Source organism: Polyodon spathula, chromosome 1 (assembly GCF_017654505.1).
Source record: "Polyodon spathula isolate WHYD16114869_AA chromosome 1, ASM1765450v1, whole genome shotgun sequence".
In the NCBI taxonomy this organism is placed as follows: domain Eukaryota; kingdom Metazoa; phylum Chordata; class Actinopteri; order Acipenseriformes; family Polyodontidae; genus Polyodon; species Polyodon spathula.
The window spans coordinates 54,878,095-54,905,830 of record NC_054534.1 but is presented as its reverse complement, the minus strand read 5'-3'; the positions used below and the strand labels follow the sequence as shown (position 1 = coordinate 54,905,830).

The 27,736-nt window shown below is 36.9% G+C and overlaps 1 protein-coding gene across 3 annotated transcripts in view; it reads left to right on the top strand.

Moving 5' to 3' along the window:
- Positions 1-27,736, top strand: part of LOC121319734 (ephrin type-A receptor 5-like) — a 189,083-nt gene that overhangs the window by 123,479 nt on the left and 37,868 nt on the right. For 2 of the 3 annotated variants that reach the window (XM_041257486.1, XM_041257507.1), the window contains exons 7-9: positions 1,997-2,156; positions 8,203-8,305; positions 16,905-16,972. In XM_041257486.1, the coding sequence (XP_041113420.1) occupies positions 1,997-2,156; positions 8,203-8,305; positions 16,905-16,972 (331 nt within the window). Of the gene's footprint in view, positions 1-1,996; positions 2,157-8,199; positions 8,306-16,904; positions 16,973-27,736 lie in introns of all 3 variants that reach the window. The other variant, XM_041257478.1, reaches the window with a different exon arrangement.

Below are 27,736 nucleotides of genomic sequence, written 5' to 3'. Positions count from 1 at the left end.
GCACCAGTGGTGAGGAAGGGGAGGGTGACCTAGGGGTATGGGGGAGCTCCCTGTTCACAGTGGCAGGTGGGGTTCCAGAGGCCCTTTGAGGAGGACCTTGGACCACGGATCTCATTCTTCCTTGCCCCGAGGAGAGAGAATCTGCTTGGGAGAGGGCTGCCTTCCTGCCCTTTGTTCTTTTGGAGAACTTCTGGCAGGGAGAGCAGTCCAAATCAGCCACAAGCGGTCTGGCCCTAGACACCTCGCACATGAAGTGTGCCTGTCCTGTTTATGGAGTTTGGCTCCTCACTGGTCGCACTGGTGGAACTCAGCGGAGGACCGTGCAGAGTGCACTGACATGGCACGGGGCGTCGTTGTCAAGCAATACGCGTCGGTGCCGAGCTGTCTGCATCGGTGTCCGTAGTCAGCGTCGTGTGGGCGTTGAAGTGGACGCAACAATCAGTGTCAGTGTCGGTGCCAAAATGAGCGCGGACGATGCCGGGTTGTCAATTGGTGTCAGCGCCGAGGAAGCGTGGTTGGTGCCGAGCTGTGGCAGTAGATGCTGAGGTCAGTGCCGAGGAAGAGTGCGGTCGGTGCTGAGCAAGCCTGAGGCTTGAGAAGGGATTGTAGGCCCGAGCTTGATGGTAGCTGAGGCTGAGTCAATCGGCATACAGGATGGCGCCACAAGCCCGCGGGGTCATCCTACAGCACCGCAGTAGATCTAGGAACGGTAATTTAACTACACAAGGCAGTAAGAGAGAAAAATAAGCTTATCGCCAAACTCAATAGAGGGGTCGATCAGTAGAAACTACTGACACAAGACTAAGGCAGTGAGCAAGTTAGCAAATCAATTTGTAGGTCAAAACCGTACAAATGAGCCAATTTTCGGTACAAAGAAAACACAAGGCTCAGTGAGGTGAGGTGTCCTGTCTCAGTGAGGTGAGAGAGAAAATGGCGATATGCTACTGTGATGATGTCCCTCTTCAGCAGGAGATGGGAGGAACTTCCTCCTCACAACAGGGCCCTGATAGGGCAGCTTTTTTATATATGCTCAGTGATTGACGGGTCAGAGAGACTCTTCCCATTCAGTAATGGTTGTAATTCCACTTGAAAGGGAACCAAGCTTAAGTAAAAAAAAAATAAAAATAAAATCCTGTAATTTTTTCATAAAATTTGGTATAAACCAGAAATGCGTAACACTAAGCATTAATGTTATGTTAATTAATTATCTGGATACAAATTAAGAAAGTCAGCAATACTGCTTTCACTTCAGCGGTCAATGAAGTTTTGATTTATTTTTGCAAATAAATACAATTCACACAAGTGCAAAAAGGAAGAGTTGTTTTGGTTAGATATAGTTCAGAAATATTAAATTGGCATTCAGTTTTAATAACGATTTATGCAATAACAATCAAGTTATTTACACTGATACAGTAAATATGTGGTCTTGTAGTCCTCAGAAATATCCATTGTGGTTATGCAGTATTTAATAGTTTATTTTATAAGCTTTTAATGTGCAATTAGACAATAACACAGGTTTTATATTCTCGAAGCAACATAATATAAAGATATTATTTTAAAAGTGTACAAAACATTTATGGTACTAACCTGGCTACAAATTAAGAAAGACAGAGTCAGCAATGCTGCTTTCACTTCAGCGGGTCAGTGAAGTTTTGAAGAGAAACAGAAAGTATCAGTGCCAGTCTGTGTCTGTCCCTCTCAGATGGCACCACCAACAGTCTCAGAATACAAATTGATCCTAGTCTTGATTACATGTCATCCCACTGCTGTGAACTGTTATATTTTATTAACTGAAGGAACAAGGCTTTTTGAGAAAACTAGGTCTAAAATGAAGATATGTGGAAAATGGCCTTATTTCTCATTACAGTATTTCAAATGCTGTTTTTTCTGTGTTTTTTCTCCTAAAAACAATATTGTTACAAATCTATAATATTAAATGTACTATTTTTTAATGCAATAATGTAAAATGACTTTCCTTGTCTTCTTTATGGATTAGGATCAGGAGACCAGCTACACCATCATTAAGTCTAAAGATATGGAGATCACTGCAGATGGTTTGAAGCCTGGCTCCGTTTACATCTTTCAGATCCGAGCACGCACCGCAGCAGGCTATGGTGGTTTCAGTCACAGGTTCGAGTTTGAAACAAGCCCTTTTTGTAAGTAAATCCTTTTGTCAGAAGGGATGCTTGTAATGTTGAGGGTTTAGTGGATGAGCCCAATTGCATGTACACTATATATATATATGTGTGTGTGTGTGTGTGTGTGTGTGTGTGTGTGTGTGTGTGTGTGTGTGTGTGTGTGTGTGTGTGTGTGTGTGTGTGTGTGTGACAGATTGCCCTCTGGTCACAGGTTTTTCTTCTCTAAATAAACACTTCAATTACAGGATGTGAGGAAACGCCTAGGGTGTGTTTATTATTTACAATGAAAATAAAATAAAAACAAAACCTAACCCGATCTTGGGCCCTATCTAAACAAATGATGTTCCTACCTAATATCAAGGCAGGCTAAGCCTGTTACCTCATCACCAAAACGTAATCCAAATCCCTTTTCCAATAGTTTGTTTCCCAGTTCTCACAACACTCTCTCCAACTCTCCAACTCTCCAACTCTCCAACCAGACTCCTACCATCACCCACACTGAAACACACACTCACATCCTTTTATAAATAACTAATTAACCCCCTAATTAGACAATTGATATAACCAGGAGTTGGTCTTGACTCCAGTAACCACTACTGGGTCCTAAAGCCCCCCAATTTGAACATAAAAAAACGTGTTTATTTAAACCAGACTTAATGACTTTGTTTACCAACCAGTTAGTTTATGTGCTCCTTTTACATTTTGTTCTTTTCCTAACTAATCCTTCATACTGTGTGTGTGTGTGTGTGTGTGTCTATATATATATATATATATATATATATATATATATATATATTTATATATATATATATATATATATATATATATATATATATCCCGAGAAAATGTTTGTGAACTCCTTAGGATTTTTACATATTTCACATATTTCAAACCTAAAATGTTCTTAGAGTCTTAATAATAGATAAAGATAACCTGATTAAACAAATGGCACACATTTATTTATCCACAAATGATTCAACATTCAATATCCATGTGTGAAAAAGTATGTGAACCTTTAGATTCAGTAACTGGTGGCACCCAGTTGAGCAGCAATGACTTCAACTAAGCACTTCCTGTAACTGTTGGTCAGTCTCTCCCATCGGTTTTGAGGAATTTTTGCCCATTCCTCCTTACAGAACTGCTTCAACTTTGTAACATTTGAGGGCTTCTTTGCATGGATAGCTCGCTTCAGGTCCTGCCACAACATTCCGGTGAGGTTTAGGTCCGGACTTTGACTAGGCCATTCTAAAACGTGGAATTTCTTCTTCTGCAGCCATTCTTTTGTAGATCTGCTTGTATGTTTAGGATCATTGTCTTGCTGTATGACCCACTTTTGGTTCAGATTCAGCTCACATTCTCAGCTCACCTGACATTCTCCTCTAGAATCTTCTGGTACTATGCAGAATTCATGGTTATGTCAATGAGGGCAAGTTCGTGGAGAGATTTTGGTTGGACGACGGCTCCTGGGTAGATTGACTGTGGTCTTGAACTTTCTCCATTTGTAGACTGTCTGACAGTGGATTGATGGAGCCCCAAATCCTTAGAAATGGTTTTGTAACCCTTTCTAGACTGATGAGCATCAATAATTGTTTTTCTGAGGTCCTCAGTGATTTATTTTTCCACACACCTGTATGGTGAAGACCAGTTTCTTATCTTTATATAGGGTGGGGCCTCCCAAACTCACCCCTGAAGATCTACCTAATTATTTAAATATCTGATTCTAATTATCCCCTTAATTGAGCTGATAAAACCAGGGGTTCACTTACTTTTTCACAAACCCTGAATGTTAATTACTCATTGTTTGTCTAATCTATACATCATTTAGTTTCAGAAGACATGGAATTATTTAATCTAAACTCTATTGGATATTTAAGAAAAGACTGGTTTTGATTGAAGAAGGCTATCATGGTAAAAATATGGAATTTCCATAATTATCATTGGGGTTACCCCAATATATAATATATATATATATATATATATATATATATTAATAATTTATAGTATATATATATATATATATTATATCACCCGGCAACCTTCGATGGCCGTACGCCTTGCTGGAAAAGTGCCCACTTAGGGGGTGAATCACATGGCAACGTATACGGGCGTCTGTCACAATACCGCAGCACACCCAGCTCGCCCGGTGGGCGACTACAGGTTGCACTGACTTGTCTCACGGGGGTAACAGAGGCCCATACCATACGGTGGGGTTATTGTGATACGGGGCAGGCCTAGCTATGCAAAATATGCACACAATGCGTTATTCGATTGAGATACTCGGAGCACAGAGATACAGTGACGAGATCCTGAGGCCCATTGTCGTGCCATTCATCTGCTGCCATCACCTCATGTTTTGGCATGATAATGCACGGCCCCATGTCACAAGGATCTGTACACAATTCCTGGAAGCTGAAAATGTCCCAGTTCTTCCATGGCCTGCATACTCACCAGACATATCACCCATTGAGCATGTTTGGGATGCTCTGGATCGACGTGTACAACAGCGTGTTCCAGTTCCCGCCATTTTCCAGCAACTTTGCACAGCAACTGAAGAGGAGTGTTGCAACATTCCACAGGCCTGATCAACTCTATACAAAGGAGATGTGTCGCGCTGCATGAGGCAAATGGTGGTCACACCAGATACTGACTGGTTCTCTGATCCATGTCCCTGCCTTTTTTTAAGGTATCTGTGACCAACAGATGCATGTCTGTATTCCCAGTCATGTTAAATCCATAGATTAGGGCTTAATGAATTTATTTCAATTGACTGATTTCCTTATATGAATTGTAACTCAGTAAAATCTTTGAAATTGTTGCAAGTTGCATTTATATTTTTGTTCAGTGTAGTATATTGTAACATTTTCATGTTTAGGAAGTAGTACTCAGGGAGACAGTGTTGATTTCTCAAAATGTTTGTTTTATTTGAAACTACAGAGAATTCCTCTCGGGACGAAAGTCATGGCACCAAAATAATAACCCTACGTTTTAGTCCTGGGACTTTCACTGCATATTTTCTCCGGTCACAGCTCTGGTCTGTGTCCAGTTCACAGGCTCATGCACCCCCTTATTATATAACCCCTCGTCATTTCCCGCTGCTGTCCGGCTCATCAACCAGTCACATCTATGCTCTGCAACCCCCCAAAACAGCACATTCTCCCCACTCATTCACTCCACCTTCCTATTCTAAGTAACGCATGACCCATTCCCCTTACAATATATATAACATATAAAAGACAGACGAGACAAACTGAACAGACAAGTCCTGCAACAAAGTGATTGTCTGGGTCGTTAAAATATATATTTTTATTTGAAAGTAAAAGTATATGAAAGCATGACAACCTTTTTGTACAAAAATCTTCACTAATACACAATTGAACAAGAATGTTGAGTTCATTTCATACAGTATTAAAAGGCAGTGTTTATATATGATAGTGGAAAATAAATAAATATAAATATAGATAAAGAATGAAAGAAATGTCTATGTATTGATTTATGTATTCATTTATTTCAGTATTTATTAATCTATATATTTATTTATGTTTTACTACCAAATATATAGGCTAACCTTCAGCATTTAGCTAATTCTCAGAATTGAACTTTCCTTTTTGTCCAGTGGGGACCACAAATACCGTTTGATGATGATGATGATGATGATGATGATGATGATGATGACTCGAAAAATCTCCAAAATAAGTCCAAAGAATTCTCCGCTGACTGACTTCATCTTTCAAAATACTGCTTGTTTTCTCAACTAATTGTGTAGCAGTGATGACAGTAACACAACATGCTTGCAAACTAAAGGTTATAGTTTCATCATCAAATCCCAGACATGACATAAGTTTTTAATATTTATATTATATAAAATGAGAAGATATTTTTTGTAGGCAAATTTTAAAACAGAAATAATTTAATATAAATGATATAGACGTCACAATAAGTGCGTTCCGTAGTATATTTCCATGTTGACAAAGCAAGTTGATTGTCATTAAACTCAGATGTCCTGTAATGTACATATGCATGGATAAAAGTGGCTGGGGTCTGCAAAAATCTGCAAAAAAAAAATACGTTGGGAGAAAAAGGAGGACATTTTTACATTACTTTGGTGACTTATTTTTCTTACTGTATGACACGTAGTGACAGAGAAAGAATAAAGTTATAAATCTCCCTCCCAACCTGTGAGAGCGCTGTGTAAAGGGAACAGAGTTCCCCCGACTGGATGGTCTGACAATTCATTCCAGGGAAAGGTGGAAGTCAGCCATCTAGAAAGGGGGCGGAGTTACGGTACACTAAATCATTGTCGCAGAAGGGAAGCGAAGTGGCAACCGTGGATTGGAGGAGAAACAGTTGCACTCGCTGAACCAAGGGGGCGTGACTGATGGTACAAAAGGGAACGTGGCTAAGCGATCTGTTCTTTTCTTATGGTTGAAGGCGAACCCATGAAGGAGAATGATAAAATAACTGTGTTTAGTGTTTGTTTGTTTTGTTGTGTCCAATTGTACTCGTTTGTTCTTATTAGACAGCTAACACATGCCGGGAGCTGTCGCTTAAGACCGGCACCAACCAGGACAACACTTCACCACTGTGCACAAATAAATTGTATTTCACCATTTGCACATTAGCACTCAGTCTGGACTTGTGATCGTGTGTGTGTTCTACCGTGTTTATTTTTCGGGACTGTAATCCATTGTTTGGAACATTGCAATACACATTGCTGTGTATTGCCTGGGATTATTCTTTGCGGTCGCCAGACTGGGATTATAAAATAAACGTTTGTTTGGATCATGAACTTTGTTGTCTGTCTTCTATTTCATAATCACATCACCTCTACACCTGCACACTGCAAACCACTTTGCCAAACAGGTATTGACTTGTTTTTTCCTACATTTCACCTAAGAGTGTTGGGAACTACAAATTAAAAGTGAAATGGTGCTTTTGGCTGATTACTTTTGCTGTGCCAATATCCTGAAAACATGTAAACTATCATTGCTGTATAGAGAGTCTAGTCTACCATTTTAACACTTCAATGTTTAATTTCATAATTTCATTAACTGCAATGTACTTGTAGAAAAAAGATAAGCACTCTGGCAATAATACCAGCAGGTGCAATTACTGAACTTTCTATGTTTAGTTTTGTTGAATTGATTAGTTCATTATAAAACTCTGTCACAGTAATCTTGGTGTTTACTATGCTTTAACATAATTACACTGTAACGTGTAGTTACTATTCGAACATGTGCTTTACCATGATTGCCTGGTATGTTTTTGACTAAGATATAAAAAGTATAGAGTGACCCATAATTCCACAGATATCTGTATAGTTTGCAAATGTTCATTTTTATTTTTTTATTTTTTTATTTTTTTATGTATGACTTCCTTATTTAGACTGGATGTAACAGTCACAAGTAAATCTAGCCAGGATTATTTTTATTCCCCAAATTATGTCTAGTTCGTATGTCAAGTTTTTACAGTTTTACCTATCGTGAGAGTTTCTTCTCCAAATGTGATAAAACTTTACAAAAACTTTTGCACAAGTTATATGAATCTGGGGAGATATGGAGTCTGTCTTAATGCCAGTTTTACATATTTCCATGCGTATGGTGGGTGTATGTAGGTCATGGTGATCTGCCTTCAGCTATAATATAACTACATCACCATCATATAATATATCACCTTAACTTCATATCTGAAGGGTGTGTTTATAAACCAGTAGAGGGCACTTACTACTATGCATTATTTCAACTATTATATCACAATGGCACTGCAGCTCTCCTAATTTTATGAATTTATTATATATTAAGTGTACTGATGAAGGCTCTAACCAAATGTTTGCCTTACAGTGCCTATTGGAAGTATTCACCCCCCTTGGGTGTTTTCACAGTTTGTTGTGTTACAACCTGAAATCTTTTTGCATTTAAATGGGATTTTTTTATCCTTTGATTTACACATCCTTCTCAACACTTTGAAGATAAAAAAAAAAAATGAAATGGCTTGGTTAGATAAGTACATCACTGTTATTGACATTCATGATAATTCCTGTTTTATTATTATTTTTTGTACCCAGCAGTTGCTGCATCAAGTGATCCGAGCCAGGTTCCCATAATCACTGTGTCTGTCACAGTGGGTGTGATCCTGCTGGCTGTAGTTACTGGATTCCTCCTTAGTGGAAGGTAGGACCAGCATTTCAAATATATACACACTTAAATAATAATAATAATGATTTTTATTTATTTATTTATTTATTTATTAGCAGACTCCCTTACCCAGGGTGACTTACAGTTGTATACAAAACATACATATTAAGAATTACAGTATAATTAAGAGCAAGATACAAAATACACTGACTTCAGTCCTAATAAGAGCAAATACAAAACACAGTACGATTTTATATTGGGGCAGTTCAAGAGCAGATAACAGTGTTGATATTCACATCAGGGTTAGATACGAGTGCAAGTGAAATACAAGACACAACAGGTTGGGTTAAGTGCATGATTAAATGCAGTACATTACCTATCTTTTTAAACTGGGTGTATGTGTTCACTTATGCCATGATTTACTGTTTTACAAACTAGAAGGCCTTGTAAAATTTACCCTGCATGATTACTTTGATTGTCATGGATTGTGGTCTGACATGGTCTGGGTGTTTAATGTAGGGATGTTACCATACCATACCATAATGTTGCTACTTTCCAATGTATATCAGGGTTTGAGATGCGGTTTCTTATTTTTTGGCTAATGTGTATACAGCATAAGGATCCATCAATATGCCCTACAGTACACATGTAAGGTCTGTCCTTCCCTATGAAATAGAAACATGTGTTTTACTAGCTATTTGCTATTAAACCTACTGTGTAGGTGTGTGTGTGTGTGTATATATATATATATATATATATATATATATATATATATATATATATATATATATATATATATAAAATAAATTTTAAAGGAAAATTTAATTTTAATTTAAAATTAAAATTAATTTAATCATTAAAAATTTTGAATAACATTTACAGATGTTCAATTTCTAAAAGTACGAATAACACTTTTTATGTTCAATTTAATGGCTATATAACGATTCCGACGAAATGTTTTTAGGCCCAAGGTTTACGTTTGCATCCCAAATGCCCTCCTTCTAAGAAGGAGGTTCTCACTTTGTCTGCCATACCCTGTTGGGAAGCAACGACAAAAAATACCAGTCTAAATGTCGGCTGTGTGCGTCAAATCGAAATCGTGTAACAGCCTGCAGCTCCTTAGCATTGACCTTGAACCTGAGGCCAGTTTGACACCATGGTCTGTATGAAATACTTCCCTTTCTAAAGGAGTTGTAACGGAAATGTTACCACTTCCTGAATCAACCTTGACAACGCTGGGAATCTAAAAATTGTTGTGTGTTTGTCTAAACAGCTATATTTTTAGAACTGTGGCTGTGTGGTCCAAAGGTTAAAGAAAAGGGCTTGTAACCAAGAAGTCGAATCCCGGCTCACTCAGTGACTCACGGTGTGACCCTGAGCAAGTCACTTAACCTTCTTGTGCTCTGGCTTTCGGGTGAGACATTGTTGTAAGTGACTCTGCAGCTGATGCATAGTTCAGGTGAAGGTGTCTGTTAAATAAACAAATAACAATAATTGTCACCTGCAATTTTCAACAAGGAAACCAAACCAATAACTATTATAGGACACAATTGTACACCTTCGAATCAGTATGAATTCTATTATAGAAAATATATATTATATAAACCTTCGAATATATATAAATATATATATATATATATATATATATATATATATACATTTTCTGAATAGGGCCCTTCTTTATAACACATTACCAGGTCATTAAATACATTATAGCACTATAGAATTACCAGCATGCTAATACTTGGTAATGTCTATTATTGTTACTAATAGTGGGTGTCATTTTAATAGACTTTCTTAAACTTGCACATCACTACAATAGTGTCAACAGAGCACTGCAGAGTAAATACATTTTAATGACTTATCTATTTTTAAAGACTGTTCAGACTGTGAAAAAAAAAACAACCTATAATAACACCGTACAATTTACATACATATACATCTATATCTTAATTGTCTATATTTTAAAAACACTGAGAAGAAAGGAAAGGTTATTCTGGTTATGACTATTTAAAAAGGAAACCAATTTACCTTTTTTTTTTTTTTTTAACAACCATTGCAATGTATTTATACACAAAAAGGTAGAGAGAAAACACACCAAACTTGAAATCTTGATGAAGAATACCCCTTTCATGTAATTTCCTAGTGAATGACCTCTATTTGATCATATGGCGGTTATTTTAGGTCATTAATTTTATTTCCAGGCAGTGATGTTTAAGAACACTTAGCTTGCTTCCTGAGGGGTGTTCTCTTTGCCAGAGACTACTGTATTAATAAATAAATACATAAATCAGATTGTTTGATCATTTTATTTAGAAACATAGGCATGTCATGTATTTATTACCGCATTATGTTTTTTTTTTTTTTTTTTTAATTTCCAAAGTAGCCTAACTTGACACATTTGGGGCTACCCTTGGAATAATTCAAACTCAGATCGGTAATTCAAAGTGGTCTCACTTTAACATGAAGGGCTGGTCAGATCTTCTGGTATCCGATCTTCTTCAGGTCGGCTTCAGGTAAATTGAATTTTCTGCATTGTGATAGGGTTATCCACAAGACAACCCCAAGCCGAACACAATAAGATTTTGAGGTACTAAAAACGTCAATTAACCGTCAGTGGGGTTGTATTTCGGCTTCGGGTCCTAACATATATACAATTATGGCCAAAAGTATTTCATGTCAGATTTCGAAATGTCCCATTTTTCAATTGTTGTCACTTTTTCGTTAAGTTAAGGAAAACTACAAAGTGGTGTGTAATTCAATATGTTAATGTAACATTATTCAGCAGGTTTCATCCAACTTTCAATCAAGCAAAATGATTTAATTATATAAGATGATGCAAAACTTTTGGCCATAGCTGTACATATTAGTATAGTTTAGTATGGGAGTACAGTTCAATTTAATGGTCTGCAGTTTGAGTGACGTTGCCTTTTCTGTACTTCAGTGTTGAGTTAAGAGCTTAATTAATAATGTTGATTACAGGTTTAATATGAGTATGGTTGGGATGTGATCTTGATATTAAATAAGTTGGAAGTCATGTTAGTTTTATGTTGACTACGAAATCCCTAGAATCAACACAAGATTACTTAGTAAACATTTATGAAATTCAGATTAACTAAATTCATATTGGACATACTATTTTAGCTTTTTTAATTTTATTTCTGTACTCATACTTGAACTTTTAGCTTTGAGCACAGCTTTATCTAATGAAGATGCCTAGTTTTGAGCTGAAATCTAAATATACCCTACTCTATGGTACCGAGTACAGGAAATAAGAGTGTGTTGCTGCCTCTGCTGGCTGGCTGGTTGATTATAAGTCACTTGAACACTTTAAATACAATAGAAACAAATAACTAAAACACCATAGAGCAGTGGAAGGAAGCAGGTGGAGGCACCAGACTATGGGCAATACGTTTCCAGGGCTGCCACATCTTTAGGGGCACTGTTTATAACTCTTAAAAGTTGGATGTAACAATTGCGCACATCAAGGAGAAATACAATCAAAGACTGAGACACAACTTTGATAGATTTAATAGAAGAATATAGTATAGAACCATTAGACAGTTTTGCAAGGGTCAGATGTCAACCAAAGCCTAGTGTTGGAGGACCATGAACCCTGTATGGGAAATATAGTTACAAAGGAGTTGGGAGAGATAGCAGTGGGGAAAGGTGGGCTTGTACTTTATGAGATTCATTAGCCTGTATGATTTAGCAAATGGATCTTGACTTTAAGCGTCTTTGAAACTTTGCCTGCACTTGGATTGCTTAAAAAGAGTGAGGAGACAGGGAAGAAATATTTTGGGAAAAGTTGGCTTGGTCTTCATGAGATTGGTTAGCCTATAGGATAGCTTTGTCTTCATGTGGAATGGTTATTGGTATACCACAGTACAAAATATACCTGTAATAAGTTGTCAGTTCCCTTTCAAGTACAAAATGTAACCATTACCAAATGGGCAGTTACCTGAAAATTCTATACCGAAGCTGCTCTTTGAGCATGTGACACAGTCGTGCTCCCATCCTTGAGTGCACAAAAGGACTACACTCACAGTTCTCAGCGCTATTTTTCCATTCAAGACTGACTGGAAAGCCTTGTTCTGATAAGTACATTGTTGCTTCTATCTGTATATATTTCACACTTGTTTTACACAAATTATATGTGATATTCTTAACAAATTGTGGCTAGGGAACTAGAACAATATCCTAGTAGCCTACCAGTCATGTTTGCTGTGGTCCCTTTCTTAGAACCACAGGCTCTCACCGCAACAGCTGGATGAACTGTGCATGGTTAACAAAAACCTGCTCCGTGTGTCCAAGCTCAACAGCTCTAGATAGAAACCTGGCTTAGCTGGTAGCTGCACATTGGAAACTTTGGCTTTCCTAGGCATGTGTGCCTAACAAGGACAAAGATCTGCTGTTGGATGCCCTGATCACTCCAGGGCATACATTTGGTGCAACGGTGGATGAGATGCTGCAGCACAAAAATCCACTAAGGAGATTGTTCGCCTGCTTACCAAGCGACCACCTCCGGTACATAAACTAGTGGCAAACTGGCGTCCTAGGCCCCAGCAGCCTCGAAGACCAGCACAACCAGTTTTGCCCACTGTCTTTCAGCTCAACAGGGCGCTCAAGGTAGTAACGTTCCAGAAATTTCTGTGCCTGATGGCACCAGCTTCCCAGACCCTTCCATGTCAACCAGTCTTTGGAACTGGAGGCTTTCCATCCACCTCCTTTCCAGTCTGACAGAGAGCGGCAGCTCCATACGCTCTGTCCAGTTTGGGCCCAAGCATATTTTGTTGACAGGACGAAGAATTGGAGGCAGTCTGAACAATTGTTTGTCTGCTATGGGGTGAAGTCCTATGGTCAAGTCTAAGCAGCTGCTGTCGAAGTGGATAGAAGACATGGTCAGGACTGCGTATGAGCTAACCAACTTGCTTCCTCCAGAAAAGCTCATTGCCCATTCCACCAGGGGCATGGCAACTTTGTGGTCTTTATTCCAGTAGCAGGGTTGGCTACTCCCCATACCTTTACCATGTTCTTCTAAGTTGTGGATCCTCAAAACCCTGGTTTTGAAACTAGAGTGATAAGGGCAGCTTTCCAGTTGACCATTGCACCACAGGCATAGAGGTGAAACTCGCCCTCAATTTTTTTCACCCTAGCTACTTGTTACTGGGGTTCTGAATGGTAACTCACAGGGCAGCCTTGACTTAGCTTTGTAGCACTCCAGTCGTCTGCAGTATTGTCCATTGTACCATAACCCTGATTCTCTGAAATAGAAATGTAACCATTAAACTTCAAGGTCACTGCGTCCATGATTGCAACAGGCTCAACGAGCAGCTTTGGTATACACTTTTCTGGAGTTCTGGTAAATACCCATTCAGTAATGGTTATATTTCTATTTCAGGGAACCAGGGTTATGGTAATAACGCTTTCTCATATTATAATATTGAAATATTAAGTACATTATATTAATACTTTTTTGTAAGGTTCCAAACCAAAATTCATAACTGCTCTGAGTTTGTGATTATAGGATGGTAATTTGACTCTTTATGATAGTGTCATCCTCTCCTTAAACCTTTGAATCTGCAATGTAAGAAAGGTATATTTAAAAAGAAGGTCTTTCTCTTTTTCTTCCCTTCTTTGAAAAATAATTTAACATTTTCTAGATGTCCTTAGTCTTCTGGTGACACTGTCAAGTTTATAACACAGTCAGCGACGGAGAGAAAGAAGCAGTTATAGGAAAAGAAACTAGCAAATGCTATACAATTCTCTTGACAACCAAGTTTCTTCCATTTCACAGAGATTCCTGAATGTATGAGCATTCAATTAAATGTCTTGATAAAAACTTGATTCTTGGCCAAGGATTCTTTTCTTTTATGCTGCTAATGTATTTGAAATAATCTAAATATAAAAATGTCATTGCAATGTGACTGAAATTTGGTATTTTCTAAACAGTTTACCATGTATGCTGCATGACAAATTCTTGGCTTGGAAGGTCTTGGCCTTAACCTTGTCTTACCTTAAGTCCTGGAAATGACTCTCAACAAATTTGTGCATTGTACTGTTAAAACTACTTTGGAATTGTGTAATACTGTAGCTTTGCACCTGTTGGTACACCCATAGAATCTTAGGCTGAACTGAAACTTTGTGTTCTTCTCAACATTTTTTGGGGTAACTTTGGACAGCATAGGTATGACCTCTTCATACCTGTTGATGATTTTGGAACCTCCCTGTAGTTTCCGTGTTGTATTGTATCATGTGATTTTCAACTTCAAGTTATGTGAGTATACAGTAATCCAAAATTTCGCGATAAGACTTTAGCACTTTAGAACAGTGAAACCTCACAGCACCGTTATACTGCTTTACAACTTACAGAAACGCACTGGATGATTAAAAAAATAAATACCATAAACTTTAATGCCTAACCCCCTGTGTGTTATTCCTTTTAGAAAAACTTTAAAAAAATCAACTATCCAGTACAGCATTTTATATTAGAGAAGAAAAAGTAAGAAAACATAAATCTTGCACTGAGACATGTTTGCACATGTCAGGAATCTTTAAAAGATATTCACAAATGTGTTCACAGAGGAGCTAGTGGTGATGTCTCCTCTATGTGCTTCCTGGACATGCAGACAGTTGTATCACCTCGTTTTTTTTTGCTGTCCAAGACTTCACATATAGTAGTGGATGGTGACACATTGTTGGGTATAAAAATCAGTGCACTTGTGTTCTACTGCTAGCCATGATCTCAAAGGGGTGCAAATAAGGTTCATCCAGCTGAATCCTCTTTCACATCTGAATTTTGGTTCTTTGGGTCTCAATAAGAGTTCTTCATAGCTGAGAATGAAAGTCCACAACGTTCGCAAATAATGCAGAGTTCTGATTCACCATGTTGAGGTGTCAATTCGGCTGGCAGAGAGTGAGCATGTAAACACTTGACTGCATGGCTGAATAACTCTTCTGAATCAGGCCTTCCTTGTTTTGGTCTTTTCAAATTTAGTCCCTGTGATATGGCACTGGGCTTAGAGATTTTTCTTCAACTCTTTTACTGCTGAGGGGCAGAAGAGTTGAGCTTAAAACCATCAGCTATCCGATCACCAAACATGAAAATATATATATATATATATATATATATATATATATATATATATATATATATATATATATATATATATTATAATTATCCTCAAACTTTCATTCGTTGCCCCTATAATTCAGGACCCAGGGCAGATCCTCAAACTTTCAAGGTTCGTTGCCCCTTTAATTCAGGACCCAGGACCCAGAAATTGTTTTTTTTTAGCACCTATATGCACTTTTAATAAACAGAAACAGAAATAAACAAAACAAACACCTAGCTCTTTCTTGAGCACTAACTATTACACACAGGAACCTAACTAACTCAGGACAGCTAAGCTGTTTACCTATAACACACATTGACAAAACAGAACACACAAAAAGGCTTTCTCACACTACCATTTTTTTTTTTTTTTTTTACTACGATTGAGCACACCTTCAATCAGGCTCCTCACACACCAGCAGCCCTGAACAAACTGCCTGCTTTCTTTAAATACCCTGCACCTGGCTCTAATTTACAATACACACCAGGTGCAGGGGATAACTAATAATTAAACATTGATCTCAAGAGCGAAGCTGGAGAGGTTTCTGCCTCCCCCCTCCCCCCCACGTACTTCCTGCTCCCAGAGCTGCATCCGGTTGTCTGCATCTCCCTGCTCCTGACCGATAAATTTAACTCTTACACGAAATGTAAGACACATATTTTTTTACTCGGATACATACCGTATTTCAAAAAATAACCAGGGGTAATACCATCTCTACGTTATAGGGACAGGAACCTCTCCAGCTTCGCTCTTGAGATTCCATGGTCCCCAGAACGTCTGATTGTATTACTCCTGGTAATACACACTGAGGCAGCCATTATTCTGTTTATGAAGTTGCAATTTCTTTATAACAAAAACATCTTTATAGATGTGTCCATTAGCATGTCTCTGCATCATGACTTTGAGAAGGTATGTTTTGACCTGGTTACCTGTTGTACCGAAGCTTAAAACAAAACTAAGGTTATGTCTATATGTAGGCCTGCTCAAATGCATTACTGACCATACCATGATGAAATATTTGAAAAACTTCTGACCTTGTATTTTTCATAATATTTACATTTTTTGCAGTCGACATCTAAAGTAACCCGTGTCCTGTTTTGGAGTTTGCTGGATGATTTGTAAAGCCAATAGAAATGGCTTAATTTATTTTGTATAATTTCCTTTAATAATTAAAAAACAAATATTAAATTTGCAGAAAACATAATCTACAGCTAAGGATGTAAAGCAGTGTAATTTATTGACCTAATAATATCACTGTTAACTACTGTCGTGCAAAACTTTCCTGATAATCTTGCTTTTCAAGATGGCACTTCTGCTGCCATTGTGTGTATTTGATGCCTCGGCTCTCTCACATTGTTGTTTTACTGCAAACACTTTATCTGTAGGACACATTGAAACAGCCAAGTTGCAGATAAACGAGAAAGGAGACCCAAGCATGTGTCCTGGCAAGTAATGTTTTTCAAAAAGAGGATATTGACACATTTCTAAAGTGAGATTGATGCACTGTGTTTGTGTTCCAGGCGCTGTGGCTACAGTAAAGCCAAACAGGATCCAGAGGAAGAGAAGATGCACTTTCACAATGGTCACAGTAAGTCACTTGAAAACTAAATGCACAGGGTCACAGTAAGTTTGGAGTACAAACTAGGCTTCAAGCAAGAATACCATCTGTGCTTAGGTATCTGCTATATTTCCGTATATAGCCATCTTCCATGTGTCTATTTATTTGTGTTATATTAAAAGGAACCAAATATAATTTATTGTATATTGATTTAGGTATTTGTAGTTATTCAGTGTGATATAATATCTATATCAGGACTTGAACCTGTACTCAATCTTGATTTTAGAACTACCTTCAATTAAGAATATTATTTAAATGATGAGGAGCATGGTGTTTGATGTTCCACCCTGATGGGCATAGACAATTACTGTTGGTAAACCAATATACTCTGGTTTGATTTAGGCACCTGGTCAATTCAATAATATACTTAAACAAGGGAAGTTTTGAGACCCAAGTGCAAGTTTCAAGCCCTGTGATATTGCTGATTGAAATAGGAAAATACTAGCTCACTCTTTATCCTGTCTGATTTGAGAATAAACTGCAGTTTGTGTCAGACTGGCTGCAATACAATTACTCATCTTACAGAGACCTGTCAATGGTCTATGTGAACGAAATGAGAGTTAGAGATGGGATTGACAGACAGATACAATGCCACTTCACTTCTACAGGGAAAAAAACCATGACCTCTCTCTACAGCTGTCATGTGGTTGATTTGTGTCAAACTAAAATATGCGCATAATAAATAAAGCAGATCAAACGTTTTCTGAACTTGCTAAATGGAAATGTTCTCTATTTCACATGGCAGAGATTTATTTGTTTCCTCTCAATTAATGTCTTCACTTTGAGCTTGCTTGGAGAATCCTTAAAATGAAATGTTGGACCCTATTCAAAGAGTTTTTACTCATTACTAACTCAAAGACTGTTTGCTTTGATTTATTAAAATGTTCATGAAACTGTTATCTAAAACAAAACAATATTTTAATAACGCATGAGTTATAATTGGGACCAAAATGGCAATGTTTAGTATGACTTTTAGTACCCAGAATGCAATATTATTATTTTTTATTTGTGATGTCATCACACTGTCACCGTACTATTTTTCTAGATTTTGGAAAAGCACGTTCCAAGCATGGAATGCCTAAACGGGGTAGACCAGTGCCACTTCAGTTTGATTAACATTGTTCCATGCGTCACAATACATCAAATTCTAAGGAATGAATTGCAGAATCGTCATCTTACTGAGACAAAAATACACCTCCTTACATCAGTCATCAATGTGTCCCATCGATTGTCAAAAGTACATTCATTTCATGAATTTCAAAACAGGTTAATCGATTTATACTACATTTTTTTATACATGTAAATTAGAAATGCAATATACAAGTTGCTATACATACTTCCAAACTGATAAATCACTGAAATCTCAGCTATAAGCTGAGCTCTCTGTTTAGATCAAGCAAGAAACCCTTAGTTTATGCTCCTTAAGATCATAGCATTGAGTCCTGCTGTTGAAAAATATTTTAATACAAAATAATAATTATAGTAGTTACAGCCTGTCTTTGAAATGTTGAGTAATCAAAATGCAAAGCAATTAATAACTTCTAAATAAACTTAATTTAATTAGTAGTCATGGTAGCATATTGGTATAACTTTAGCATCACACATTAAGGAATCCCTTTTGTGCTATGAGGGAATCTTAGTAGAAACATTTAACAAATAATTGCATTTAACCATCCGTGGAGATACAGAAAAAACAGTTACTCTCAGTTACATCTGTTGTAAACCCTGATTAGATAAGTAGAATTGGATTGTTTCTGTAATATCATTCTAAAAGCTTTCAAAGTCGTTGAACACCCTTTTTAATGCAATACATGTTTAATTATTAGTACATTCTTATCATGTATGCTATAGGAATTATTAGCATAGCCCTTCCTTTATTACCATAAAATGACACCCACTGGTACATTTGTTGTAAATAAAAAAGGACTGGGTCAAGGGATTTTTTTTTTCAGGAATAATAGCATGACAATCACAGAGAGCTACCTCTATTTTAATTGCAAATGTAGCCAATATCGTTCATAATTTCATGTATATTTATAAAAATGCACTTAAAATAAAAAATATTGATTTGTTTACGTCCACCCAGGCAGCAAACTTAAGCCAAATGTCATGCACAGAGTGAGTGGATTGATTAAGTCCCAATGAGAAAAAAAGGGACTAAAATGCATATAATTATTATTTTTTTAAAATCTGAAACAAAATATATTGGTTTGCATGCAAAGCATAATGTGAGCGAACTATGCCATAATCCATCTGCATTTGTTATTTTAGTTTTTCAGTTTTTGGCTTGTTTTATAACCAGCCGTGAATTGAAGACCAAAGTCTGGCTGGCTTAAAAACCAGACGTAAATCATTGGCGTTTTCACACAGGTCGTATTTTCAAAGCTTTTTACTCCAAATTTAGCAATATTAGCACTTTTTAAAATGAAAAACTACAATCCTAAAACTAACAAGAAAGAGCTCTTTAAAAAACTCATGAGTAAAAGCTTTGTGAATTGGACCCTTGATGTCACAAAATTCAGGAAATATCTTACAAAGCATGGCAATTAAATTACCTTCAATAGTGCAGTAGGAAGCGACAAAAGTCAGGAAAAGCCATACCACCCATAACTCAGCTGAATCCGGGTTTGGCTTTAGGAATAGATACTGAGATGTGACGGGCAGTGTAGCAATCAGTGATAAGGGAAGCAGTGAAAATGTATTTTAAAACCTTTACCACTACACCTTTTTAACAAGGAAAAGTTCCACTAAATAATGATAAGGGGAGCAGTGAAAATCGATCTAAAATGACATTTTCAACGGTCCCCTGAACATATGTTGCTGAACGTTCTTAACGCTTTTTATTAAGGGAGCTTTTAAAACTAATTTTGTTACCTTATTAGCTTCAGTAACATTTATTTGTATATTTCTCCTCAGCGACAGCGATACAGGGGAAGATGCCGGTATATTTATTTTAACTACATTATATGTAGTATAAAGCTACAAGCTGACACCCTGGGATCCTTCAAGAAGCTGCTTGATGAGATTCTGGGATCAATAAGCTACTAACAACCAAACGAGCAAGATGGGCCGAATGGCCTCCTCTCGTTTGTAAACTTTCTTATGTTCTTATGTTCTTATATTTTTAGGATCTGGCCTCTAATTATTTGGGCTAATGAAGGATCTAGAACCATTTGCCCAAATTTGATTAAACTTTGCATGGACACTCATCGTGTGAGTGTAGCTCATGTCAACATTCTTTTAACACTACTGACACTATGGATTATTGAGCTATTGAAGGCTATATTTTTGGAAATGCTTGTCCCAAATTGATTAATCTTTGCTTTGACTTTTATTACAGCAATTTAAGGCATATGTTGGACATATTTTACCTCACGCCAGGTTACGTTTTGAGGCACAAGCCCAGAAGTGTGGAAAGATACATCCTGTCTTGGGATATTGTGCTTGTAAAATTGAAAATAAAACAAGTAAATAAATAAATAAATAGATAAATGAATAAATAAATAATAAGATTTTAAACATTTAAATTTATTTTTATTGAATGAATTTTATTTATTACTTATTGCACCGACTTTAACCCTGTCTGCTGAGGCCCTTTTGCTGCTCTGTACTACAAGAATTTTGTGAGTCAGCTGTTTTACAACCAAATGACCATATGATCCGGGCAAACTATATATATTCATTTTGTCACTGTCTGAACTTTTCATTGGTGACCATTTTTTGTGGATTTTTTCATAAAATATATTATACCTACATCATTCTTGGTCCCAAAAATCCTTATGTTTGAAGCATTTGTGTAATTCTTTGTATTCGTTTGGGGGTATTACATGCTGTAGGCTGACACCAGGCCACATTGACTTTTCCACTTTGAATTATGCAGCCCATGGTATATATCGCCCACCCTAATTTCATGTGCCCAGTACGCCACCAAAGAATGAGATGCCCTGGCAAAAGTATATATTTTATGAATCTGCACAAAATAAGGATTTTAGAAATGGGTAACATAAAATCTCCCTTCAATGATTTCTTACGAACAATCCTTCTGGAGCCCAAGGTAATGTTGCGGCATGAAATAAAAACAAGTGTTTTTTACTACCTTTGGTTATGTTGGTTTGTTTTGAAGATTTATTTAGTCCTTCCAGCACTCACGTACTGTGTGGTACTTTTCAAAACACTCCTCCAAACAGAGGGCTGGCTGACATAGACAGTAGTACCATATTCCTCTGTAGGCCCTTGCGGGAACATAACATCTTTTTTGAGGATAGGCTTTCCTCCCAGACTGTGGCAGTGTTCCACTAAAGTGCTGTTCACTAAGCCTTGCCCCAGTTTCTGATCTTTCAGTCTCTGGTACTCCTTGTGTATCGAACAAAAGAAATGTGAGCTGAAGCTCCGGTGCTGTGCTTGGGTACACTATATAGGCATTTTACAATGAGATCTGGACCATGTACATGCCAGCATTGTACAGCTCCAACATCTGGTCTGAGTTATCAACGCCTCCCATGTATTTGTTTTATTTATTTATTTATTTTTTAATGGACAAGGACACAAAATACAATGAAACCAACAACTGGAATCAATTTTTTTTTGAGGAAGGAAAAAAGATATCCTGAAGTTTAAAGGGGTGAGGGAGAGGAGAAAGAAATAAAAATCAATAATTACTATTCTAAATCAATTTTGTTTTCAAATGTAGAAACATCTGATAAATTGAGAATGACATTGTCAATTTATAGGTGCATTATTACTAAAAAAAAAAAAAATTATTATTGTTAAAAAATAATTTTTAAATTATTATTAAAAATACAATGGGAGACAGTAGAAAAATACAATTAGACCAACTAAAATTAGATTTTTTTTTTAAAGTAAAAAAATATATATTTTACATAAGCAGATCAATCAAAAAATAGCTGAACCCGTTTCTCTCCGACACCAACTCAAACCAGACTCCACGGAGTTTGAAATACCAGTTTGAAAGTACAGCAACTGCAAAAAAAAAAAAAAAAAAAAAAAAAAAAAAAACACGTGGTTCCTTTGAGCCTCTGATCGCTGACCTCAAACGTCACTGGAGAAAAAAAATAAAAGCCACATTATCGAGTATCTTTGGCCACATGTTTCAAGTGCCTCCCCACACACATGAAAAGTTTCAATAATGTTGACATGACAACCTCAGAAGTAGGAGGGTCTTTGTGTATCATCACATCAACGAAAGCGAATGCAATACAGCACACAGAAACGCAGGTGTCATTTCAAAGATAATTCCACGAAACACAAGATGGTAACTCTTCTAGTCAAAGGAGAACGTGTATCGTTCCTCATTGCAGAGAAAAAAAAAGTTACACACAAGATTGTTTTAAATTTGCTCAGGATGTATCATTGTGCTGGCCAATGCTAGCATTCGAGCAGACTGTAAATGAAGCCTAACAACTGTGTCACATCGAAGGTATTTTATCACTGTAACATAATGAAATTAGAACCACTGACACCTATATTATCTTCTCGATGGCCAATCCGGAGTGAAAGCATGTTGTTAATGTCTTCTGTTAGGCATTACTGAGTCAGCGTTTTTGAGGATGTAACAGTTACGTTAGGCACAGAAGTGTTAAAATTTGAACCCAAATATTTATTTATTATATTTTCATACGCAATGTCTTTGTTGTTAAGGTTCAAATGTCTTTGTTGTTAAGGTTCAAATGTCTTGTTGTTAAGGTTCAAATGTCTTTGTTGTTATGGGCTGCATTGGTACTAAAGACCAGGATGCTCAAAGGTGCTCTCACTGTAGCCAGCCAGATCGAGATTTTATAAAAACATCAAAAGAAATGGATTAAGATTTTAAATTTTTATGATTCCATTTCTGACAGTGTTAGACTAATGTATAATTATGAAAAAACCTGAATATTTAAGTGGCCTATAGTTCTTACCAGCCTGTGAAATTCACTTCTTTAAAAGCTGTTGACCCAGATCCCCTTTGATCTTTATGCAGTTAATTTAAGTTCATTATACTACACCATGCAATTCAAGTCACCTTCGATAAAGACATTAGCTAAATCATTAATAATATTAGTACTGTTTTACTGTTTGATTTTCTTTATTATTACAGTATTTGTCACTACTAGCACTAATAATAGTAATACGTTACTCTGACACTAATTTTCATATTAATGATGATTATGTCATGGATATCCCGATATAGGAGAAGCAACACTTGTGTCATGGTGGTGGTGGGGGGTGGGGGGGGGACGGTTTTCTTTCGTGTCAGTTTCAAAGTCCAAAAACAAAGTTAACGTTTACAAATTTTACTAAATCGCTAAATCTTAGTTCCTTATTTAAAAAAAAAAAAAAAAAATAATAATAATCTTGCTTTGCCGTGCCGGGCCGTTGCATAGGGACATGCTACGGTTGTAGACGCGTCAGTTTGTTTGATTTTTTTCTTTTTTTTTTTTTTTCTTTTAAATCAGTATTTAATCGTACAATGAAGGCCATATATAGCGAAGCATATCTACACTCAGCTGACGGTTTGGACACGAGACTTTTGCTGCACTCGGTACTGTAAGTTATAAGCAAGCACCATAAATTTAAAATAAAATTACCGGGTACATTTTATTAATCATATTAAAAAAATGAAAAGAGCGATGTCAGCATGCTACCTGCTAAATCTGAGTCCATGATAATAACTATCATATTCGATTTATTTATTTATTTCCTGGGTTGGGAAATATCGTTAATGATTTAATAAAGGTAACAACAAGATAACAAAGTGTGAATCTTGGTGAGCAGAGTACAGTAGCTTGTAATTCCAGTCTGTAACTTTGTTTAAAAAATCTTAACCTTCAATATAAAAGTGTATACTTTGGCTGTTGAGTGTCCATTTTACCCCTTGTTCCACTGGAGAAGACACGTTCATGTGACATATACCAGTGCATTGATGAGATAGGATTGCTTGAGTTGTCGGGGGTGTTACACGGGGCAATCCTCGCGGGATTTTGTCACAAGCAATGTGTACATGTACATCACCCAGGAAATCACTCAAGCATTACCAATGAAAAACATTGATCCCTCTAAACTTGTTTTACTGGGATGATCTGTGAGTGGAATCTCGATTGAGAAACTGCTGTTTGATTAAAGCACAGAACGTTATTTTGTTATAGAGTAAAAAAAATCGTTGTCCGACAGATTTTTTTGGTTATCCCGGAACGTCGGGCTAGCGATTCTGGGACCCCTGCAGCCGACCATTTCTTTTCACACTGCAGACCCACCATGCAGCCAACGCAGAGCTACAGCGTCGGAGGACAACGCAGCTGTGGGCAGTTTACAGGCAAGCCTGTAGGTGCCCGGCTAGACTGGTGCGAGGTGAGCCAAGGACGCCCTGGCCGACCTGAGCTCCCCCCACCCGTAGCCCCAGCAGGCGGCGCTCGGCCAATTGTGCTGCGTCCCTGGGAGCTCCCGTCCACGGTCAGCAGTGCAATAGCCTGGACTCGAACCTGCGATGTGGAGCACTTTTTCCGGATGCGCCAGAGGAGCCCAATTCTAATTTTTTTTTAATGTAACTTAATGTTAGGTTTTTATGTTACAAACATCTTTTGAAGAAAATAATCTTTAGAAAGAAAGGCAACAGCACAAATAAATACAATATTATAGATAAGTCACCAGAGACCACTACCTCACACCTAGTACTATAGCTGTACAGTTTTTTCACTGATTTTATTCACTTCGAAATGTACAATATGTAGTAAAATAACCACATATCTCAGTCAATAAAATGAACCTCCAATATTTATTTTCAATTTGATGAGTCCTTCTGTCAAATCCAAACAGAATTATTAATTTATTTTACCATTTTTTCTTTTCATTACCCAATCAAATTATTATGAGTGAAAATGGCAACAGTAGTGCAAGTTAATCAAACAGAACAAGATTATCTATTATGTAAAATAAACCATTAGATTGAGGTTTAAACTTGCCGGAAACATGAGAATTACTGAAAATATCTTATTTTGAAGTATTTCTAAACTGTAAGCACTGCAATTAGCAAAATGCGACTCTTAACACAAGGTGGGAACTGTGTTTTAATTTAAATCTATTTATAGTTGACTGAACTTTTTTCTACTCAGATCTAATGACATAATTTCCTGTGTGGCTTTATCAGGTGGAGTGCGGGAATTTTCTTAAATCCTTTTTAACCAGTATAGTTCAACATAAAAACAAAGTTGAAACCATAAATCGTGTGGCTATAATGTTTAAGTAAAGGTTGCTAGTTTAGAGCAACCATTAAGTATTTTACTGTATTTAAAAGAAACAAGTGTAGTTAGCGCATACATGTTGTTAATTCATTTTATGTATAGGGCCTGTCTTTCTTCAAAGATGTCAGAGGAGCAAGCGACAGCGTCAGGGATGCCAGATTTCTGACTAAAAAATAGCAACCTCATTCTATGTGATTTGAAGTATGTAAAAGTATCTAAAAGTAGTCCTCGAAACATCCTTTGCCTTTTTTCCTTACAATACATGTGTAATAGTAATATGAATACAGTCTCAGTAGTCATAGTCTTTAGCAGTATATTGCACCACAGTAAATGATTTGCAGATAGCAGTATGATAAATTTGATGCATAACCCAAACAGTGTTAGCGCAGTATTAAATGCGTAATGCAAGTTTCAGTAAACCAAAACGTAAATAAGAATTAAACACTATCGTGAAGCAAGGTTTAGTATTATAAATATAGTAATGAAACATGGGAACCCTTACACACACACATATATATATATATATATATATATATATATATATATATATATATATATATATATATGCACACACACACACACACACACACACACACACACACACAAAAAAAAGAAATGCATAGGTGTTTTGAATGTATTTTTTATAACATTAGTATTGCAGTTTGCATAGTAAAATAGAGTTCCAAAGAACCTTAACTTAACATACACAAATCATTAAGACATTCAATAAAGTCACTTTCAAAGGTCAAACAAAGTTCAAGGTCAACAGAAATCAGCAACGGGTATGCCCAGCATTGGCACTGATGACGGACTGACATCTCCCACCCATGGATCGAATCAGAGCCTGGATAACATGCCTGAAAAAGCCCTTGTAACGTCTGTGGCTCGGGTGACGTCATCTCACTTGTTGATCAAGCTCATCCTAGAAATGCTCATTGGGGTTCAGATCTGGTGAGTGAGACGGCCAGGGAAGGACTTGAACATCGTTCTGAGTGAGGAAAGCTGTGGTGGCCGGGGCTGTGTGCGGTCGTGCATTGCCATGCTGGAAAATGATGTTACCATGGTTCATGAATGAGCTCACATGAGGGTGTATGATATCATGACAATAGCGTTGAGCTGTCAGGTTGCCTTGAACATGAGCAAGGTTGGTCCTGCCAATGTCTGAGATTGCTGCCCACACCATGACACCCCCACCACCAAATCTGTCAACCTGTCGCACACAGTTGGCCGCACAACGTTCATGACATCGCCTGTATACCCAGGCTCTTCCATCTGCATGTCGAAGCAGAAATCTGCATGCATCACTGAACGCCACGTTTCTCTATCTTTGTGTGGGCCATACTCTGTGTTTATGACACCACTGAAGTCGTAGTCGACGATGTTGTGTAAGAATCACTGTTCTGATTGGCCTTCTTGCTTGGATACCTGCCTCCTATAGGTGGTTTCTACGCATTCCTGGTACTGCAGATGTTGTCGAGGCTGAATATTCACGTGTTTTGTTGTTTTGGCTTACGCCATGCATTTTCTATCCTGACAATGTGACACTGTCAGCAAAATGTGTTTAAATAAAATACAATTCTTTTGATCAAGTTTTGTTGCAATTTTTAAGAGACTGAAGAAAAAATATTGTTTCGTTTTTTGAATGGTATATATACAGTCTAACTTCACTATGACGCACCCTTCTTCTAACAACCCCCCTATTTTAATGATCCAAGCACCAGGAACATCTTGCCTGAATGCGCCATTACAATAGTAAAAGACTATTTATTTCCCAAAAAATTTCATGAAAGTGGAGGGAGCAGCTTTAAGGAGAAACAAACGTAAAATTAACAGAAGCCTTTTATGCAGAAAATATATCTCTGCATACCCTTGGTAATGGAAAACCTGAAGGGTTTGCAGTTCTGCAGAGGCGTGAACCCCGATTTGCAGCTCTTCTGAGGTGCCTAACCTGTCAACAGTGTAAATGCAAAACGATCCTTCTGATCTTTTAATGTACATCTTGTAATACCAAAGGCACAGCTCTGTTTAAATAGACATTAACGAAAGGGATATTGTAAAATGATCAATTTACAACTGTAACATTTATTTAAAAAAAGCTAAATTTCGATTTTGTTTTATTTTACATCGGACAAGTATACATTTTAAAATTAAAAGGTAAGCATATTCCTGTTACGCTTGTTTTTTAATAGGTACTGTTAAAAAAAAAAATACTTTTGACTAGATGAGTGTGTTAAAAGAATACAGGTTAAATACATTAAATATATACTTTGCACACATATTACAGTGTGTTACATGAATATATATATATATATATATATATATATATATATATATATATATATATATATATATATATATATATATATATATATATATATATCTATATATATTCAGCCTTAGAAACTGATAAGACACTTTGACAGAAATGGACTCTTTACTGTAAACGGCAGACCTATGTATATACAATGCCACGGTTTTGTAGTGGAGGAATTCATACTTA